At 44.9% G+C, this 16,961-nt stretch overlaps 2 protein-coding genes across 5 annotated transcripts in view; both read left to right on the plus strand.

Moving 5' to 3' along the window:
- LOC109488122 (TGF-beta-activated kinase 1 and MAP3K7-binding protein 3-like) overlaps positions 1-12,463 on the plus strand; it is a 14,263-nt gene extending 1,800 nt beyond the window's left edge. For 2 of the 4 annotated variants that reach the window (XM_019792284.1, XM_019792285.1), the window contains exons 2-8: positions 4,057-4,269; positions 4,659-6,336; positions 7,079-7,233; positions 7,681-7,783; positions 8,230-8,328; positions 8,999-9,085; positions 10,126-12,463. In XM_019792284.1, coding sequence (XP_019647843.1) covers positions 4,162-4,269; positions 4,659-6,336; positions 7,079-7,233; positions 7,681-7,783; positions 8,230-8,328; positions 8,999-9,085; positions 10,126-10,253 — 2,358 coding nt within the window. In that variant the 5' untranslated portion in view covers positions 4,057-4,161 and the 3' untranslated portion in view covers positions 10,254-12,463. The remainder of the gene's footprint in view (positions 1-4,056; positions 4,270-4,658; positions 6,337-7,078; positions 7,234-7,680; positions 7,784-8,229; positions 8,329-8,998; positions 9,086-10,125) is intronic. The other 2 variants (XM_019792286.1, XM_019792287.1) reach the window with 2 other exon arrangements.
- A 1,528-nt stretch (positions 12,464-13,991) lies between these two features.
- Positions 13,992-16,277, plus strand: LOC109488060. The gene is made up of 2 exons (XM_019792209.1): positions 13,992-14,114; positions 14,509-16,277. The coding sequence occupies exons 1-2, from the start codon at positions 13,992-13,994 to the stop codon at positions 16,255-16,257; spliced, it is 1,872 nt and encodes a 623-aa protein (XP_019647768.1). The 3' UTR covers positions 16,258-16,277.
- The last annotated feature ends 684 nt before the right edge of the window (positions 16,278-16,961 follow it).

Here is a 16,961-nt window from a genome sequence, read left to right on the forward strand (position 1 = left end):
CAGAAATTTTCAAAGCGGAAATAAGTGACAATCACATGACGGTTTTTCAATTAGACTAAATACAATTTTGGTGTAAAATGTTACATACTGCCCCTTTAAGAACGCATCAGATGTACTCTCTCACCTGCCTCCACCGCCAGTTGTTTGGGGTCCATCGGGAGCGCCCACTGAGCCAGCCCCAACAGGAACATCTCCGGCCAGCTACTCTGCAGGAGGAGGTGCTACACGGGGAGGCACATGGCACACTGTTGGGTTTATTTAGTCAATGATAAAGGTAGTCCCATGGCCCTTTTTGAGGCCGTACGGGACACTGTAGGTTGTTATCTACCGTGTCCAGAGCACGGCACTGGAAGGCAGTGCCCAACCCTATCCTTCCACCGCCTATTGCCAATAGCGTGAAATTTGTGTTACAATAATGTAGATCCAAATAAAGAAAACAAACAGACAAACAAACAAACAAACCCACCTGGTCATGACTAGAGAGTGTTAGGAATGTCGGGATACTCCTGACCCAGTGCAGGGTCATGTTGAGTAGTCTCGCTGCAGACTCCTGGACAGGCTCCGTCTTACAGGACCATCTCTGGAGAACCTCTACCGGGTACTGGTGCAGGGGAGAACGGGCAGAACAGCAAGAGTTAAAAGACTTTTTTTAGTTTTAATCAGCTGTGCATTTAACCTTTGAGTAAGGCCACAGCAAGTAAATTTTATGGATAACATCCTCAACAGACTCCAAATCTAATGCAAGCGGGCGAAAAAAACAAGGCGGGCCGAAAAAAACAAGGTTCCTACATTTTAAAATTTTGACTCAATCATTGTACAAATGGTTTTGATTCAGTGGGAACATCACATATACACAGCCAGCATAACATATCACTGCATCAAAGTAAGAAACAAAACGTTAAATCGAGGCCTTTTCTTGTCTCCTCTCTTCAGTTATTTGCCATCCACCTTCCGGCATGGCAACAGACATCTTGCCCATTTTCCACATGTTGACCCCTGTCAGAAGGCAACAAAATTTCATGTTTTTTTTTTTCCAAAATCAGGCGAAAATTAATGCGCGCGCTGATGTCATCCATAAAAATTACTTGCTGTGGCCTAATGGAAACATACAGATAAACATACATATTGGCCAGGGTAAACTCTTGTTTAGTTCACGTCCGCTCCGATAGTGTCTACCCACCAACCATCTAAGGCCATGTTGATTTGATTATATGGATAACATCCACGCGCGCATGAATTTTCGGCCATTTCCAAAAAAAAAAAGTTTTCAACCATACTGTAAATCGTGCAAAACAGTTGCTAAATGAGCAAAAATATACCATAAGTTGCAAGGAAAACATTTAGAAACGATACCAATGTCGTAGAATGCCAAAATCAAAGGAAAAAAGACAAAAATATGTAAAGAAATGAATTCGAAGAGTAGATTATTCACCATAACATATTCTGTGCCATTTGTTCAACCTTCATGACCACGTAGATTTCATAGTGAAAGCAACTTTTTTTTTTTGCAAAACTTTTTTTTTATTCGCACGCGCGCATCAGTTTTGGGGTTCCCGGAGGATGTCATCCATATAATCAAATCAACATGGCCTAATATCAAAAGCAGCATAACCACTTGTTACGTAACATGAATGTTACTGTATGTGGTCATTAACTGGATGTGCTAGCTTAACGACAGAGATAGCATCATTACAGCACAGTAGGGATGTAAAATAAGTCTTCATGTCAAAAGTTGCCCATGTCCTACGAGTACATGATATTTTTTTGGCAAAACTTCATGCAGAAAACCACTATGAAACCTCTATGTAGGATTTTTGAATGGGGTTGTTTCAACAGTTCCCACAGCAGAAACAATATCGATTTCATTCACCACAGACACCATATACAGTCCAAATTATTACCCCAGAAATATGTCTTTATCACTCATTAACTTTCATGTCACATCTGTATAAGTGTAGTGTCTACTGATGAAAGGTCAGCATTCTTTTTATTTGTATGGGAATGACAGCCAAAGTGTCAAGGTGTGACATGAACTCAAAGAAATTAATACTGGTGTCAAAAGTATTTCAAATTATTGGTAGACTTTTGGATAATTGAAGCCTTTGTCTAGAGTTGCTTGTTATGTATATTAGTCCTGCCCAAACAATATTCAGTATCAAGCTATTGGTTTGAAAAAACACTTACCCTAGGGTGTCTGGTGTCATACAGATTTGATTTCCATATATGGAGTTGGCGGTATGGAACATGACCTTATTTGGTGTCATGTTGGAAGGTGTGTACTTTGTAGATGTGTGGGTGTGGCAGGAAGTGATGTCGTCTGGCAGGTTTTTCCTTGTTTGGACAATGAGGCAGGTCCACTTTTAATTTTAACTGCTGATTGGTCCTTTGCAAACACCTTACGGTCACCATCAACTGATTTTACCTTTTATAAGTTTAGGAAACACCAAGTTTAATTCATGGGTGACTTACTATAGAGATGTAACCTTACCTTACTTAACCCAAACACTCAGGTCAACTCTTAGTAACTTATATTTACTTATAACTGATATAAGTAAGTCTGATTGGTCCTTTGCAAACACCCGACAGTCACCATCAACTGATTTTACCTTTTATAAGTTTAGGAAACACCGAGTTAAATTCATGGGTGACTTAGTACGGAGATGTAACCTTACCTTATCCCAAAACAGTCATGGCCTCTATGAAAAAGTGACCTGCAGGCTGATTTTAACTTCTCATGCATAAACAAAGGTTCAAACAAAGATACAACTACTGTTGCATTCGTTGACATTTCAAACACAAACAGGGCATAATATGTGGTGTAACAGTGCAGCAAAAATGAAACTTTTGTCTATACTTTGTCTGTCCCTTACCTTTTCCCTCATGACCTCAATGACAAAGCAGCCTGCAGGCTGATCTACTGACTAAGATGCTCATGAATAAAGAATGGTTTTGAGCCGAAACCTGAGGCACAGTCATCCTCACTTCATGGTGGTCTGTTGTTGTCAGGACTGTTGTCACTGCTGTTCTGTGATGTTTGACCCATACAACATTAAGGCACCGTCATGTATAAAGACAGATTCCTGCCCCCTTACCTTTTACATATGACTCAGTGTTAGCACTATCAGGAAACTACAGTCACACAGTCCCTGCCTGAACAGGTGATCCTTGACGTGTTGGTAGAAGGTCTCTGAGTCATGGAGTCTGTTTATATTTGTGTCTTCTGTGTCTCGAAGGTGACAGGAAAAAACTTGTATCTGTGGCAGACAACGCCTAGTTTTGTGTCACTTCCTCCTGAGATTTCAGGAATACTTCGAGTCACTGACTAGCTACTACGTACACTGTAGGCACATTGACCCTGGAACCAAGGAGCTTGCCTCTATTGCACGTGTAGGTTCTAGAAAGAGTCTGACATCCAGGCTATTTGTGTAGGTGTGTGTGTGTGTGTGTGTAGGTGTGTGTGTGTGTGTGTGTGTGTGTAGGTGTGTGTGTGTGTGTGTGTGTGTGTGTGTGTGTGTGTGTGTGTGTGTGTGTGTGTGTGTGTGTGTGTGTGTGTGTGTGTGTGTGTGTGTGTGTGTGTGTGTGTGTGTGTGTGTGTGTGTGTGTGTGTAGGTGTGTGTGTGTGTGTGTGTGTCTGTGTGTGTGTGTCTGTGTGTTTCCATGTTTGTGTGTATGTGGTTTGTATTATTTCTAGTTTCTCCAAGTGTCTACTAATATATCTAACTATTACCCAGCCATATGTGATACGTCACAACTACTGGCAATGGACTTGTAGCTTCATATAAACCACAACTTAAATAAGTAGCCTTTCTTTCCTTCATCTTTTGTGCCTTTTCTTCCATGAATACTCACTGTCATAAGGTTGGTAAGACACTGAGTAAAGAGACTCTTTTTACACAACCAAGTCTTTTATTTAGCCGACGTTTCGGTGACTGTCTGTCACCTTCCTCAGGGCAATTCTGACTGGTTCACATTGCACTGCAGCACAGGTGTCGCTGCTATAGATGCATTCCCAAATGTACAATATTCACATATCTACATGTTGTGCCTTTCCCCCAGTTGCAGCTGAGAGTCCCCAGCCCAGCGGTTTGTGATGAGACAGTTTCCGGCGAGGTGAACGACCTCAGGACACCTCTCCAGTGTTAACTCCCAGCAGCCGTCGCCATGGCGCAGGGCGTGGCCGGTAGCCATGGCAACATGCGCATGTTCGAGGAGCTGTGCCGACGATTCCAGGAGGTGCCGCAGAACGTGGTGGTGGACGTCATGAGAAAGGTATCTGTTTCTTTTGTTTGTTTAGACTATTTCAATAAACTTTATCCATAACAATAGTGATATAGGGTTGAAATAAAAATATATAGCCACATGGAAAAGTAGTGATGTTAACAAAACTTTATTATGAGATGGATTACTTGGTTGGTTTTAGCCCATGATTTCCAGGTTTAAACTTACTAGCCAAATTCTGGCTAGTCGGGCAAAACACAAAATGCAGTCAAACCTGTACAAGTTATCACCTGCACATAAGGACCACCTGGCAAATTTTTTTGGTCCCTTAGATAATTTTTCCTGTCTATACTATAGTGACCACCTGTCCACATCAGTCCCCTGAGTGTTTTTCCTTGGCAGTTTTGACTGTATATTGAAATTTTCCTTTTCCCTTTCAGAACGGGAGTAACTTCGAGCTGTGCTGCCAGGAGCTGCAGCAGGAGAGTGGGAAGTATCTGTACGGAGACTTCCAGACAGCGGCGGCGGGGGAAAACGACATGATGAGCAACCACATGAAACAGCTCAACATCGGCGGGAAACAACCACCAGACGACCACAGACACGGGTTACACCATTGCGCGAGCACCCCCGCGTTTCTACCTAGTGGCGCGAACCAGCACGGGACTTACCACGAGGATGTTCACACGGCGCCAGTTTTACCGGTGGGGCAAAATCCGTTTTTAGCGTCGATGAGATCGCCACAGCACGTACAGAGATACGGCCCAACGGTTCAGATGTACGCGGCACAGTTCGGACAAGGAGGGAACCATTATGTCGGTGGGACTATGCCGCCTGGATATGGACAGTCGTCGGGGAGAAGTACGCCTAGCCCTGCTCCAACACCCCCTCCCCCGGGAAACCAGCAACAGATCTCCCCCCAGACCCCTCAGACCCCGCCCCAGGTTCACTCCCCGCCCCCCTCACAGATGCACACCCCCTCCCCCCAGGAACAGAGACAATCCCGCAGCCAGACCAACTCCCCCTTCCCCCCCATGTACCAGCAGCTCACCTCCCCTCAGCAACAATACATGTACTTCCCACAGCTCCCCTACCAGATGATGTCCCCACCCCAGGGGTACCCTCCGCAGGGGTCCTTCCCCTCCCCCCAGGGGCAGTACGGCGGGGTCTTCACCTCCCCCCAGGGGCAGCCCCTTCCGGTGGTGCCGGGGTTTTACCAGCCGTACTCGCAAGGACCTCAGCAAGGACAGTTCATGTCGGGTCAGTGGCCTCAGGTGACCCCGCCGGGGTATAACCCCATGTACGACCGCAGGATGTCCGGCGGGAGCGAGAGTTCAGGTCAGGGGTCACCTTCCCACGCTCCTCAGCTGCCGCCGTGGAACTTTCAACAACAGCAGCAGCAACAGCAGGCGTGGCACGGAGGTCAAGGTCAAATGCACGGGGGTCAAGGTCAAATGCACGGAGGTCAAGGTCAAATGCACGGAGGTCAAGGTCAAATGTTTCCAAGGGCGCACAGCCCGTACCACAGAACGGACTCCCCGCGCGGCGGGCACTTAGACGCCCACTGGTCGCCCAAACATTCGCCACGCAGCCAGAGCCCCAGCCCAGGGAGGTCAGGGTGGGGTCACGGGGCGACGCCGCCGCACCAGTACACCCCTCCCGGGCAGGGTGGGCAGCCCCGCCACCACGGCCCCTACCAGCGCTCGCTCTCCTCACAGAACCACCAGTATTCCAGCCTCAACCTCCCCCCGCACGGCGGCTACCACCCCCCACAGCCGCCCAACAAAACTCACGACTCACCCCGAAGCTCCTTAGTGTTCACCCAGCCCCTCCACGTCCCCACACACTCCACCTACTCCTCCCCAGGCCGACCAGCCATGTCTGTCACAACACCAACCTCCAACAACTCCACACCCACGCCAACAAAAACACCCAGCCAGCCCAACCTGCTCACACCCGAGCACCCGGAGGAGCTAAGGTCGGAAACGGGCACACCCCCGCCCCCGATTCTCCCCGTCATCTCCCCAGCATCCAGCCATAGCAGCCTGTCGTCAGCAGAGAGCAGAGACCGTGGACAGAGGCCCAGCACTAGTAATGACAACTATGCATACGAACAAGGTAAGGACTAGTAATGACAACTATGCATACGAACAAGGTAAGGACTTCAGATAGGAGCTCAGGGTTCCTTTAACACTTATGTCTACCAAACGGACAGTTCTCAGTCTGACAATGATTGAGTAGTGACAACTATGCACATGAGCAAGGTAAGGATTGTTGGATCTTGGGCATAACAAATACCTTATTTATTTGTTCCTTGGTCTCTATTTTCCCTTTTTTGGTACAGAAGTATTGTTTTGGGTAGGTAGTCTGTGGGTTTGTGTGTGCTAGAGTAAACTGAGAGAATGTGGGTGTGGGAAGGTTGACAGGTCAAAAAAATGGTGTGAACTTGCAGGTCCCAGAATCTGACAGGGAGCCAGCAGAATTTAGAGGGGAAATAGGGAAGCCGAGGACTGCAAGAGTGAGCCTCCACAGTACACTTTTAAACAAGTGGTTGTGGATAAAGAACTTCGAGTTGGAGGTGCTGATCGCCACATATAGAATAAAAAGAGCAGTAGTTTGTTAGGCCAAGGCTAGACCAATGTGAAGGTAAACATTATGCAGTTGCTTTGCAAATGTTGCCTTTCTAAATTCTTGTTTTCCCCCCAGCGTTGCTGCTGCACCAGTGAGCCAGGTCCTAACTGGACATCCTACCAAAGGCAACTATAGACTCTACTCTACTCTACTCTAGGATGTAATGTAAATCCAAAATACTCCCTGGAAGTTTGAAAACCTCTAATTTCTTGTTCCCCCCCTCCCCCAGCGTTGCTGCTTCACCAGCGGGCGCGGATGGAGAAGTTGAAGAAGGACTGGAACGGGGAGAAGCAGAGACTCGCGCAGGTCAGAGTAGAGGTCGACGAGATGGAACGTGACCTTCAGGACCGCAGAAAACGCAACGCGACCTCCAAATGTCCCACGGTAAGGGATGAAATACAACTGGTGCAATGGCCAAGGGATTGAGTGTTTGCATCAGGAGGTTGAGGTTCAAACCCTAGTTGGAATAAAAATGGCACATCTTATTCCACCACTTCTTTTTGTTTTTTACATACAGAATTAAAGATGAACACAATTGTCATAAACATTTACCTCACAGCCCCTCAAGCTTTCTCCTTCCTCCCCTCCCATTTTCTTTCACCAAATATAGACATAATGGTGACACAGTCCACTTTAGAAAACTCATGTTGCCACAACCAAAACTATTGGTTGATGCCACCAAATGTTTTAACATTTTCTGCTATGTAACGACTAATGTAAAGAGAGGATTGTCATTGAGTTCTGTTGTCTTCTGTCCCTCCACAGGTAGAAGAGATCTTGCGAAAGTGGGATATTATGTGATTTAGATTGTTCTGTTGTCTCCCCCTACAGGTAGAAGAGATAGTGCGTAAGCGGGAACACAACAGGCAGCTGCAGATAGAGATAGACTGTATGACAAAGGAGACTGACCTGCTACAGCAGAGTAGATACTACGGTATGTCACTGCCTTTTTACCTCAGCAGTCTGTGTAGGTTGGGAGTTCAAATCCCAGCTGTCTTCTCTGTTGTAACCAGTGGAAGAATAACTCTTTGGTGAGCTTTGATCGAGACCCCTTTCCCTTTTTACTTCCACCAAAGAAGCAGGGCTGGAGATTCATTTTTGAGAATTGTTGCACTGGTACATTTAACCAAAAGCCTTCGGTGCACAGAAAAAACATGAAATAAAGAATGATGCACAACATGAAATAAATGAACCCAAATTCTGTAGCTAACTTCAATTAATCAGCTGCAAGTATCACAGCAGAGGTTTCTTATTTTTCCTGACACATAAATGTCAGGAATATGCCAAATGCTTTGTACATAACTTCACACAAGTATCATGTAGTAGAGCAAGAATAAATGAACTGGTAAATAATAAAAAGTTGACCTTTGTTTGTTCCAGTATCCGACCCGGTGGACGTGCCGAACTTCTACGCTAACCTGGGCGCCACGGGACAGCTGGGTCCGGTCCCCCCGCCTAGCGCCGCCTCACAGCATAGACGTGAGTACCTCTCATTGGCTGGCTACAGTCATGTGACTCTGATGTCATTTGGTGTCTGCCATAACGTACTGCGACTTCGCGAAATCCCCATTTTTCACGGTTTTCATTGGATTTTTTGGTCAATTTTGGTCATCAGAATTTTGCCTGTTGCAGACGATATCTTCTCCTACACAACATTAGGAAACTACAAACGGAGTGTTAAACCTATATATGCGAATGTGACCTTATATAAGACCTTCTGCCGAAGTGGTCTGCACAATGCATTATGGGTTTTTGCGCAGGTGCAGTACATTGGCAAAACATACTTCACCTGCCCAAAACCCTTAATATATTGTGCACAGCACTTCGGCAGAAGGTCTTATATAAGGTTGTATTCGCGTACATAAGGTTATTTTTGAAAATGTTGTGTTTGAAAAGATGTCGTCTGCAACAGGCAAAATTCTGATGAAAGTTCATGCAACATTAACCAAACATCCAACAAAAAACGTTAAAAATCAGGGTTTCGCGCAGGCACAGTACGTTCTGCCTACGTGCTGCTACATGTTTATTGGTGTGTGAAATTTTCATGCTAGGAGTATAGCAAGGAATGTTTAGATGCCAATGTGTCTCTAGTGGTTGGTGTTCTTCCTGACTAACTGGTGGCTGAAGTGACTTTTCTGCTCTCTCTCAGGAAACCTGTCCAGCTCCACGGCAGCTGAAGGTGGTGTGACAGAAAGGGAGGGGGAGGGGGGTTGGCAGATGGTGAACTATTCAGCAGGTACTATGGCAGCTAGCCCACACAATCATTATCAGGCTGACACTACAGTTAGCCTACACAATCTCACACCGCTGGGCTCCCTGAGAGCTTGTGTACTACAACAGTACTACAACCTCCCACAGTCTCTCATTGTCTCCTCACAGACAGCTTGTAGCCATACACCTCTGACTCCAGAGAACCATTCAGCTCAGGATTTATCATCATGGAAATCATTTCACTAGGCTCAGGTTTCTCTGTCACTTTCGAAACTAGTCATCATTCATTTTTATCATAAACTTTTTAGGAAGGCTATGGCAGAACATACTGTAAACAAGGATCTAAAATAACCTTTTCCAAGCTGACTTTATGATTGGCCTTAAAAGCTACTGTCATAAACCTTTTGTACAATCAGGTTTAAAACAAAAGCAAAACAATTTTTTTTTTCATTTTCAGCAGTATTTGGGAGCTCTAGCAGAGATGACTAATTTTGCATGTAACACCTCCAGGAGTCCACACACACACACACATACACACTCACTTGATCAGTCATCCCAGGCAGCTGCAATGTTTTCTCTATGTGTTTCAACTGTTTTTTTCCTCAGCCTGTCCTTTCCTTAGGGCCAGCTTGCCTGTGCAGTGTGACCGTGTGAAGCTTCTACAGCTTTCCTCTGCCTTTTAACATGCTTGTTGCTTCCTGAATGTGATCATAACATGTACATGCCATGGATAGCTCTCTTCGATACATTGATACTGCTACCTTAGCATGTGATATCATTTCTTATGTAGACCAGACCAAATTAGTCAGTTATTTCTTGAATTCATGCTTTTTTATTGAGATCATGACTGAAGAGGTACTTATCTTGAGATTTTTATGGCCATATCATGAAACCTTGCAGACTTTTTGTGCTTGTGCATGGAGCAATTCTCTTATATGAGCAGGACCAATCCAAGAAGCAACTTACTGAATTTTTGTAGCCATATCATGTAAACCTTACCTTCAGGGTTTGAGAGAAGATTTTTTTTTTTTTGCATACAGCTGACAGCTTCTCTTCTCCCCACAGAAGCGCCCAACCCCAGCGCAGCCCCAGAGGAGGCGGAGGGTCCGCAGTGGAACTGTCGAGCCTGTACCTTCCTCAACCACCCACAGCTAGACAAATGTGAAATCTGCGAGATGCCCAGAGTTATATGAAGATCCTCGCTGTAGCTAAAATAAAATATCCTCATATAAAGACTTGACAAACTCGTGTGCAACAAACGGGGAAGGAGATGAATAAAACCTTCCCACGGCTTTTATGACGAAATGTGGTAACATTTATTATGTATGTCTCTGTCTACACCTGCTACAAGACCCGGCAAGCTGCAGAAGAAAAACAGAACTGTCCCAGCTTCAAGGAATGATTCTTAAGGAGACTGACTGGTTAATGTGAAGCTGTGAGGACAGGCAGAGGAAAGCTGCTCTAGGAAAAGCGACAAAGACACATGTCTTGGTTGTCCGTCGGTGACAAAGACACAGCTTCCACGCAAACAGGTCTATGACACGGTGAGAAGCTGAGACCAAGAGAAACACCGTACACATTCTTTCAAGACTGTCAGTACAAAATCTGAGAACCAAAAAATCAAATTGGTGTGGCCTAAGAGAAGAATTATTTTGTACATGCCATCTGGTTAACGTCAAGCTGTAAGGACAGGTTGGGAAAGGCTGCTCTTGGGAAAGCGACAATGACAAAGCTTCCATGCAAACAGGTCTGTGACACAGTGGGAAGCTGAGACAAGAAGAAACACTGTATAAAGCACACGTTCTTACAAGACTGTTGGTTCAGGAGAGGCTGCAATGGTGGAAAATGCTGCTCTAGTCAAGCCAAGTAAAGAAACACTACGGAAAGCCAAGAACATTGGAAACAACCCATTGCAGCTGGAAAAGGGAATGCCACTCCGTGACTTGTGCTATAGAAAAAGACTTCAATGGTCTGTACAGTGTATGTGTCATGCACAGATGGGCAATGTCTAGTGACAAGGAAATGTGTGGATGTCTTCAGATCACACTGGAGACGGGAAAGAAGTTATCTTGGACTGGATAATCAGCTTCCTGGTTCTTAAACGACGCAGAAGAGTTTTTATACAGCATGTTGCCGTGATGCTATCACAAAGCTGAACTCCAACTTGAATCGTTTTAACAGAAATTTTAGCCACAATGAAACATTGTCTTCTGTGTTGCCAAAAACAGAACAATACAGGCCTATCTCTGAAGAGTTGCTAAGTGCTGATTATAAAGCCTTGACATCGGAATGGTTAGAAATTGATATTTGTCGAACTTCTGAAGTTTATCAAATTGGAAACCAATGGCTTTATACCAAGTATCAGTATGTCTACTGTGAAGACAGGTTACTGAATGTAGTATCTACATGTTTCGGGAACATCACATGGATTTTGTATTATTGAATTGCAGAAGGTTATCTGCTTTCTAAAGTCAGCTCTACAAAACGCTCTGCTCACAAAGTTCAGGCTGCTTCAAACTGATTTTGTGCAGAAATTTTGATGTACAAGTGTATTTTTGTGCCATTGTCACTTCTGTACTCTTGTATTGGCATGTGGCAATGTGCACAGATTTAGCAGTGTCATCAATATACTGTGCACAGTTTTGGGTGTGTCATGGCATACACAGATTTAGGTGTGTCCTCAATATTCTGTGCACAGGTTTTGGTGTGTCATGGCATACACAAATTTTGTTGTTTATCAGTTTGGCAGTGCCAAACTTTGCTGAAGGAGACAAAGATTCAACAAAACACAGTATTTTCCTGTCCTATTTTGTTGCATCATGTGAAACTTGCAATAATTTATTTATGAACTAGCAGGGCCTGTGCCCCCCCCCCTTCAGACATAGCAGAAGAAATAGAAGATGAAAATTGCCACAGAGTTCAGAACAGTCAATGGTCAAAGACAAGTCTGTAAAGAAAAAAAGAAAAGTTGCTCCAATGTCTTTGCTCAGTGCCTGTTTATGAATGCAGCCTCAGAATAATACAAGCAAGCATTTTTGTTTCCAGAAATGTTGCCAGATTGACTTTCTGTTCTTACTTGACAATGACTCTACATCGTACACGTGTTGCTTACAAACATTCTGTTTGCTCTTGCTGGGTCAAAGAAAAAGCAACTTTCTTCTGGACAAAGGTATATTTTCTGGTAGTATAAGATCTTAGCTGTGTATGATATAAATAACAACGCTGCTTAAGTATAACAAAAATTGCTCAAAGTGAATTAAGTCTTGGGAAAGAGTGTAAATCTATGAACCTTCCTGGAGTCCAGGATCCAAGTTTTCCCTTGCTTGTATACATGTAAAGCTTGTACATGTACTTTCAATTTCTATACTAGGAGATAGATGTAAAATACAGACCTTGTTTAGCTCATGTGCGGTGTGGCTTTCATTTTTGTGGTTCATTATTCATACAACATAAGGTTATCAGTATCTCCAAGCAGATTCATTCAGGGGCAGGGGACTGTCAAATTGGCCACTGGAGTTACCATATAGTGTATTTGATACTGCCTGGCCAAGTTGATACTGTCTTTCCAGGGGGATGCAGGTAATCATCATTTAACATATACATCATAGAAACAACATTATCGCTTTATAGGGCAGTGTGATCATAACGAATACCTGATCCACGGATATATTATATATACATGTATCTGGGGAGAGTCTCCAGTCTAGTAAAAAAAAGTGATTCTATCGGTAGAGATCCAGATCAGAGTAGGTCTTTGTCAATAGAAACTCTGATCGGAGTCAGTGCTATCACAATCTGCATTTCATGTTCAGTATCATACACATACAGCATAAAAAGATATTTAGGTTCTATGGCAATCACACACTACTTGCACCAGAAGCTACCAGCGATGTGAATTTTGAATATGTTGGGAAATGTGATGATGCATTCGACTTCAATTGCATGTTTAGACACAACCGATAGTCGGCGCTTTTGCACTGTAATGTCATGTTTACACTTAGAGTAGTATGTGTTGCAATGAGCGACCAGGAACAAAACAAGCTTTTGAAACCACGCCTAGCACGTGACCTTCGAATTCTCGCGTTACTATACCAAGGTGCGCAATGCAAAACAACTGAAGCATTTCTGCTTGTTAACGCTGTGGGCAAGGCGCCTTTGCACACTTTGCAGTGTATGTCTTGGTTTCTTTGTACAAAGTGGCCCTTTTTGCCGCGACAGCAGGATACATCGTTCCTTTGCCATGCGGTAGCTCGACATTGAGTGTACAGGTGTCGTCAAGTCGCGGTCTGGAGAGCCCAGGTACTGTAAACATAGTTGAAGGGTGCAAGTCGACTTTTAACTGACCTGTTTACTTAAATTTGGGACATTATTTCCTCAACTCTTGGGATTTTCTGTCAAACCTGTTTGCAGGGACAATCTAGCAGATAGACATGTTGGGGTATCGGCCTGTGAATCGGCCTGTGAACGCAATTTATTCCAACCTTCCATTTTACTACCTTAACAAGTCATGCATGTAGTGGTTGCCATTGGACAAATAACATCGCAGTATATGGACTAGGTATTAGTTAATGCACCTGTAAGTGACAAATCGAACAAACCAGGCTCTTGCAGTTTGCATGTGTAACTTTACTTATTTATATAACATAATACTGAAATCACAGACCTGTTTTGGTAATTATAACGTTATGGCATTTGTAGTATAAATTCGAGGGGATTCATTCCTCAGCTAACCGACATCTTGCACATCAGTCGTCCCTCAGTAAGACATCTGAAGCCGCATAGTTCCCGTTTAGAAACTTTTATTCAGTCTGCCACACGACCGGTTTCGCGACGTCTTATGTCATTTTGTCCTTTGAGCTATGCTGTGAAGTGAAAACGTAAAGGCGGATGCTGGTGCAACCGTTGATTTTACAAACTTTGTTTTTCCCCAGATGGATAGTAGGTTTGGAGCATGTTGGCGCTGCGGTCGCCCGGGTGGGACGAAGTGCGCCGCCTGCGAGCTGGCGCTGTACTGCAGCTCGGCATGTCAGGAGAGAGACAAGATTCGTCATGAGGTCAGTATTTGTCAGACTAACTACGCTGGCTATATATAGGAGAATATTTGCCAGGGGAGTTTGGCCGCCTTGTAGGTTTGACGGAGGAAAAAAAACTACCTCCCCGCGGCCGTTCTCCCTTGGGCAATTTTACTCTCTTTTTTGCCGAATTCTACGATCCGTATTCCCGTAGAAAGGCCTGATGGAGGCTAAGTATTTGTTTCAAGTTCACCGCATATGATTTATTCCACTTCGTTTAGCTAGCCTTTGATGATTAGTCGTATGTCGCAGACACAGACTCAGTAGCGCTGATTGCCATATTCAGTGTGACTAACAGTTGTTGCTCACTAGTAGCATCAACTGTTTTTAAGACATAATTTCAGTTGATAATGCTGAGCTTTTGCTCCCACAACAGGTGGAGTGCACCAATTGTGCCATAAAGCACACATGTTCAGTTTGCTCAACGGTTGCAGGAGACACCAAGACGTGTGCAAACTGTGAGAGGATCTGGTACTGCAATGCAACCTGTCAGAGAGCTGACTGGAGTCGCCACAAACAATCCTGCAACGAAACTCGAGAGAAAATAGTGAATGTTGCCAGAGTACTTCAAAGAGTATTTGGTCAAGTACAGAACATGAGCAGCTTTCCCTACTATTGGGGGAACTCCCATGCTCAGGACTTAATCAAGATAGACCAGAATGAGGGCGAGTATCCCGACAAAATGGCCATTCTGTTGGCAGGCGTCGGCAACCTTCGAAACGTCATGACCACAGTTGCCGGACTGAAGCCGTCGTTTGAAGGGAGTATCCATTTTGTTCTGAATGATAGTAACTCCCAGGTATTGGCCAGGAACGTGTTGTTCCTGCACATCCTGTGGAAATACCAAGGAGAAGAGAAGGTCGCCAAAAATCTGACACAGATTTGGTACTCAGTAAAGATCACGGAAGAAGAGGCGACGATGGCTCAGGAGTGTCTGGCGGAACTCCTGTCACTGCCCGATGATACAAACACGCTATGTGGAGGTAGAGTGACCATATCAGCAGAGCACTGGGTTAAGATTCGGCCTGTGTTTCATCTGTGGCTATCCCTTCTGACCGGAGAAAGAAACATGCAGAAAAGTCCACAAGAACAGCTTCAACTTACCTACGAGATGGCCAGGGAAGGTGTGCGTCTGTATCTGCGAAACATCCCACGCCGCCATCGGGAATCGGCAGAAAATTGGTTCAAGACCGGGATTCTCCTTTCCAAGTCAGACCCAAGACGCAAACGTGCCTGCCGTGACAATGCCACTCTGGCTGCCTGGAACCCTGCGCACGACGCAGTCTTGAGGACCGATCAAAGATTGCCGGCTGTCGCCCAACACGTTGGAGAGATTGCAGCAGGCATCAACGATGACGCAATGCCCTTCTCTGATTGGGACTATCTTGAAGTAAAAGCGCAAAATCCTGGAAAAGATCTCATGAAGATGTACTCTCACTACATCGATGACGTTGAAAGGAAATTTGCCGGCCTTTTCAACCAAGGCCGCGTGTCCTGCCATGTGATTCTAGATGACTGTCTGAATGTACAGGGGCACCTTCCTGTGGAGGTTCAGTTTGATCGAATCTTTACCAGCAACATCAGCGACTACATCAACTACCCCGTTCTTCTGGAGAAGCTTCGTCCTCTGTTAAGGAAAGACAACCCTAAATCTGTCATCATCACGGAGTTTATCAACTGGTCCATGTATTTTCCCGGAGAAGTGACCCCACCCCAACATGATCCCCCGTTGACCATGCAGTTATTCAGCAGCGCCGTAGAAGACCTCCGGCACGAGCCAGACCGACCAGACTGGGTCAGCGGGCGTGCCGATATGATGACTATCTTGCTCGGCACAGGACTGGCGTCGGCAGCAGACTATTTTGACAACTGGGGCGTGTTCAAGCACTATCTCCGTGCTGCCCTGCTGGCTCACAAGTGTCCCGAGTCCTCCTACACTGTTCTCAGTCCTAAGGACGTGCCCAAGATGTCTGAGGTCCGTAGCGTCAGCGGGATGAAGATGCGAAACTTCTTGAAGGAACTGAACACCGTCTGCCCCTTCCGCAACCGAGTCAACGTGCGTCGAGTCACCAAACTCCATGGACACCGAAGCGTATTGGAGTGGACATTGCCAGAAAGTGTTTGAGATGAGGCAGAGATATCCTTTATGAAATAAGGCTGAGCTAGCTAGTGAACTGATCCTGGCTGTGGGAGCCCAAACAAGGGCATGCTAAACCTGGGCGTCCACGTATGACGTATATAGACCTGCTGGCTGCTGATGTGGGTCTTCCGAAGGAGTACCTGGCGAGTGCCATGACGGACAAAGTGGACTGGCGGGAGAGGGTTTGGGACCGGGAACTCCCGACATGATGATGATGATGATCCTTTATGAAACTGATCTCTGGTTTGGGCCGTCATATTTGTGGTACAATAAGGTTACGAATTTTTGGGTATTCTTAAAACAATCTTGGCCTGCATCACTCCTCGTAGCAGAACCATGGTGACAGATATCTGGTCAAGGCCATTGACGTTATTTGTTTGGAGAAGAAGAAGAGCAAAAAGAAGGTAAATGTAACTGAGATAAGTTCCCCTGATCATTGTACCAATCACTGAATCGGTACAAAAGAATGACATGCGATATAATTACATTTCTATATCTTTATTGAGGATAGAAGCAAGTTCCCAAAAAGCAGCAAGCTGCAGCATGCAAGCAAATATAACTTAAATAGACCATCACCATAAGTTCATTATATTATCATAAGTTCATTACATTATCGTAAGTAATTTCTAGTGTTCATTGTTCCTCTTCATATATATATATAACTGCATTATAATTATATTTCATCTTGA

This window comes from Branchiostoma belcheri, unplaced genomic scaffold (genome assembly GCF_001625305.1).
Source record: "Branchiostoma belcheri isolate BF01 breed outbred unplaced genomic scaffold, Haploidv18h27 scaffold91, whole genome shotgun sequence".
NCBI lineage: Eukaryota > Metazoa > Chordata > Leptocardii > Amphioxiformes > Branchiostomatidae > Branchiostoma > Branchiostoma belcheri.